At 29.3% G+C, this 1,807-nt stretch overlaps 1 protein-coding gene across 1 annotated transcript; it reads right to left on the minus strand.

The window, feature by feature from the left end:
* Positions 1–493: 493 nt before the first annotated feature.
* LOC132934352 (uncharacterized) lies at positions 494–922 on the minus strand. Its single transcript, XM_061000660.1, has one exon. The coding sequence runs from the start codon at positions 920–922 to the stop codon at positions 494–496; it is 429 nt and encodes a 142-aa protein (XP_060856643.1).
* Between the last annotated feature and the right edge of the window lie 885 nt (positions 923–1,807).

Here is a 1,807-nt window from a genome sequence, read left to right on the forward strand (position 1 = left end):
GAAATATTTCTTGATACTGTAAGAGGAGGAGTTTTTAATAATGTCCGTGAGTCCACACACATATCTGGATGTCCATTTGATTTTAATATTTTTAACAATTCATTCAAAATTAAATGAAGTCAGGGCCGTCCCGAAAGACAAATCATGGGGGGGGGCTTGATTCATTAATTTGCCAACTCAAAAAAAAAAAATTTTCTCGCTCCGCTCGAATTATAATTATTATTATTCATTTATTAACATACATCTCAATAACTCATAAACATAGGCATACTTATTATACACTATTCAATACCTATTTATTGCTCTTCACCAGTACATAGTCACTACCTAGTCAAATTCATTTTTGGATATTGGTCAGCATTACCAAAAGTAGGTACCTACACAAGATTAGGTAAAATAAAAACTTAAAACATACAATTTTATGAGTATTTAATCACTAATAATAAATTAATAATTATGCATGTATCACAATAAATAATAATATATACAATTTTTAAAATTGAATTCTTCTTTGTTTTATATTGAACCACTGAGTTGCTATTTTACTTACATCAACTGTATCTAAAATATCTTTTTCAATACTTAACAGCATTAGGGAATCTAATCTATTGTCTGTCATTGTAGATCTTAAATGATTTTTTATCAGTTTAAGTTTGCTAAATGTCCGTTCATTAGTAGCTACACTTACCGGTGCAGTTAATGCTAATCGACAAATATTATTAGCTAATGGTAGGATATGTTTAACTTCTTCACATTTTTCAATCATACTGAGAAAATTTGTTGTCATAGTTAAACTCAAATCTTTGCATATTTCTTTTAATATTTCCAATTCAGTTTGAATGGCATCAATATCCTTGCACTTTGCAAAATCACTGTTAGGAGGAAATATTAACAAAGCATTTTGTATATTTTCAATGCTCATATTTTCATTCTTGAATGGAAATGAGAATATTTTATACAGTGGCATTATTGTATCAATAAATACTTTTAAATTGTCTTTAGATAAATTAGTAAGTGTAGACAGTATACATTTGAACTCTTTTTTATAAAATATATGAAAAGTTAAATCAGCTTGAGTACCAGCATTTTCGTCCAACCAAGTGGGCTGTTTTCTTGTACGGTGATGAACTTTGAAATCAGATTTTGAATCTATACCAAGATTTGCTGCGAACAAGGTTGCGCTGTCAATCAGATCATTTATTCTTTCTGAATCTGAATTAATATCTTCTAAATTTTTAATTGTAGCCTCTATTAAAACAGCAGCATCAATTACACATAAACTTTTTGTTTCTAATGTCTCGGTTAGTGATTTCAATTTATACATTATATTTTTCATAAATACCAAGGAGACAATGAAGTCAAATGAATGCATCTTTTTATTAATGCCAAATGCTTTTGTCCTAGTATTTCTATCGAATATCTCAGGATGTGAACAAATATATTGTAAAGTGTTACATATAGCTTCATATGAAGCCCAAACAGCTTTAATGGACTCTGTACGGGCTGTCCATCTTGTTTTGGATAAGTTTCTTAGTTGTAATGTATTATCAACATTGTTCATTTGCTTATTCAATACACTATACCTTTTATTACTAGCTGAAAAAAATACATAAAGGTTTTCTAAGTTATCAATCATATCTGACACAATTAAACTAGAATTACATGCATGTTCCAAAAATGTGTTCATCCGATGCGCTTGACATGGAATACAAAAAACACTATGACCAACTAGTTCTGAAAGTTTAGCTTGTGTACCGTTAAACTGCCCAGACATGTTACTAGCATAATCATATGACTGAAATACCAA

Source organism: Metopolophium dirhodum, chromosome 1 (assembly GCF_019925205.1).
Source record: "Metopolophium dirhodum isolate CAU chromosome 1, ASM1992520v1, whole genome shotgun sequence".
Lineage (NCBI taxonomy): Eukaryota > Metazoa > Arthropoda > Insecta > Hemiptera > Aphididae > Metopolophium > Metopolophium dirhodum.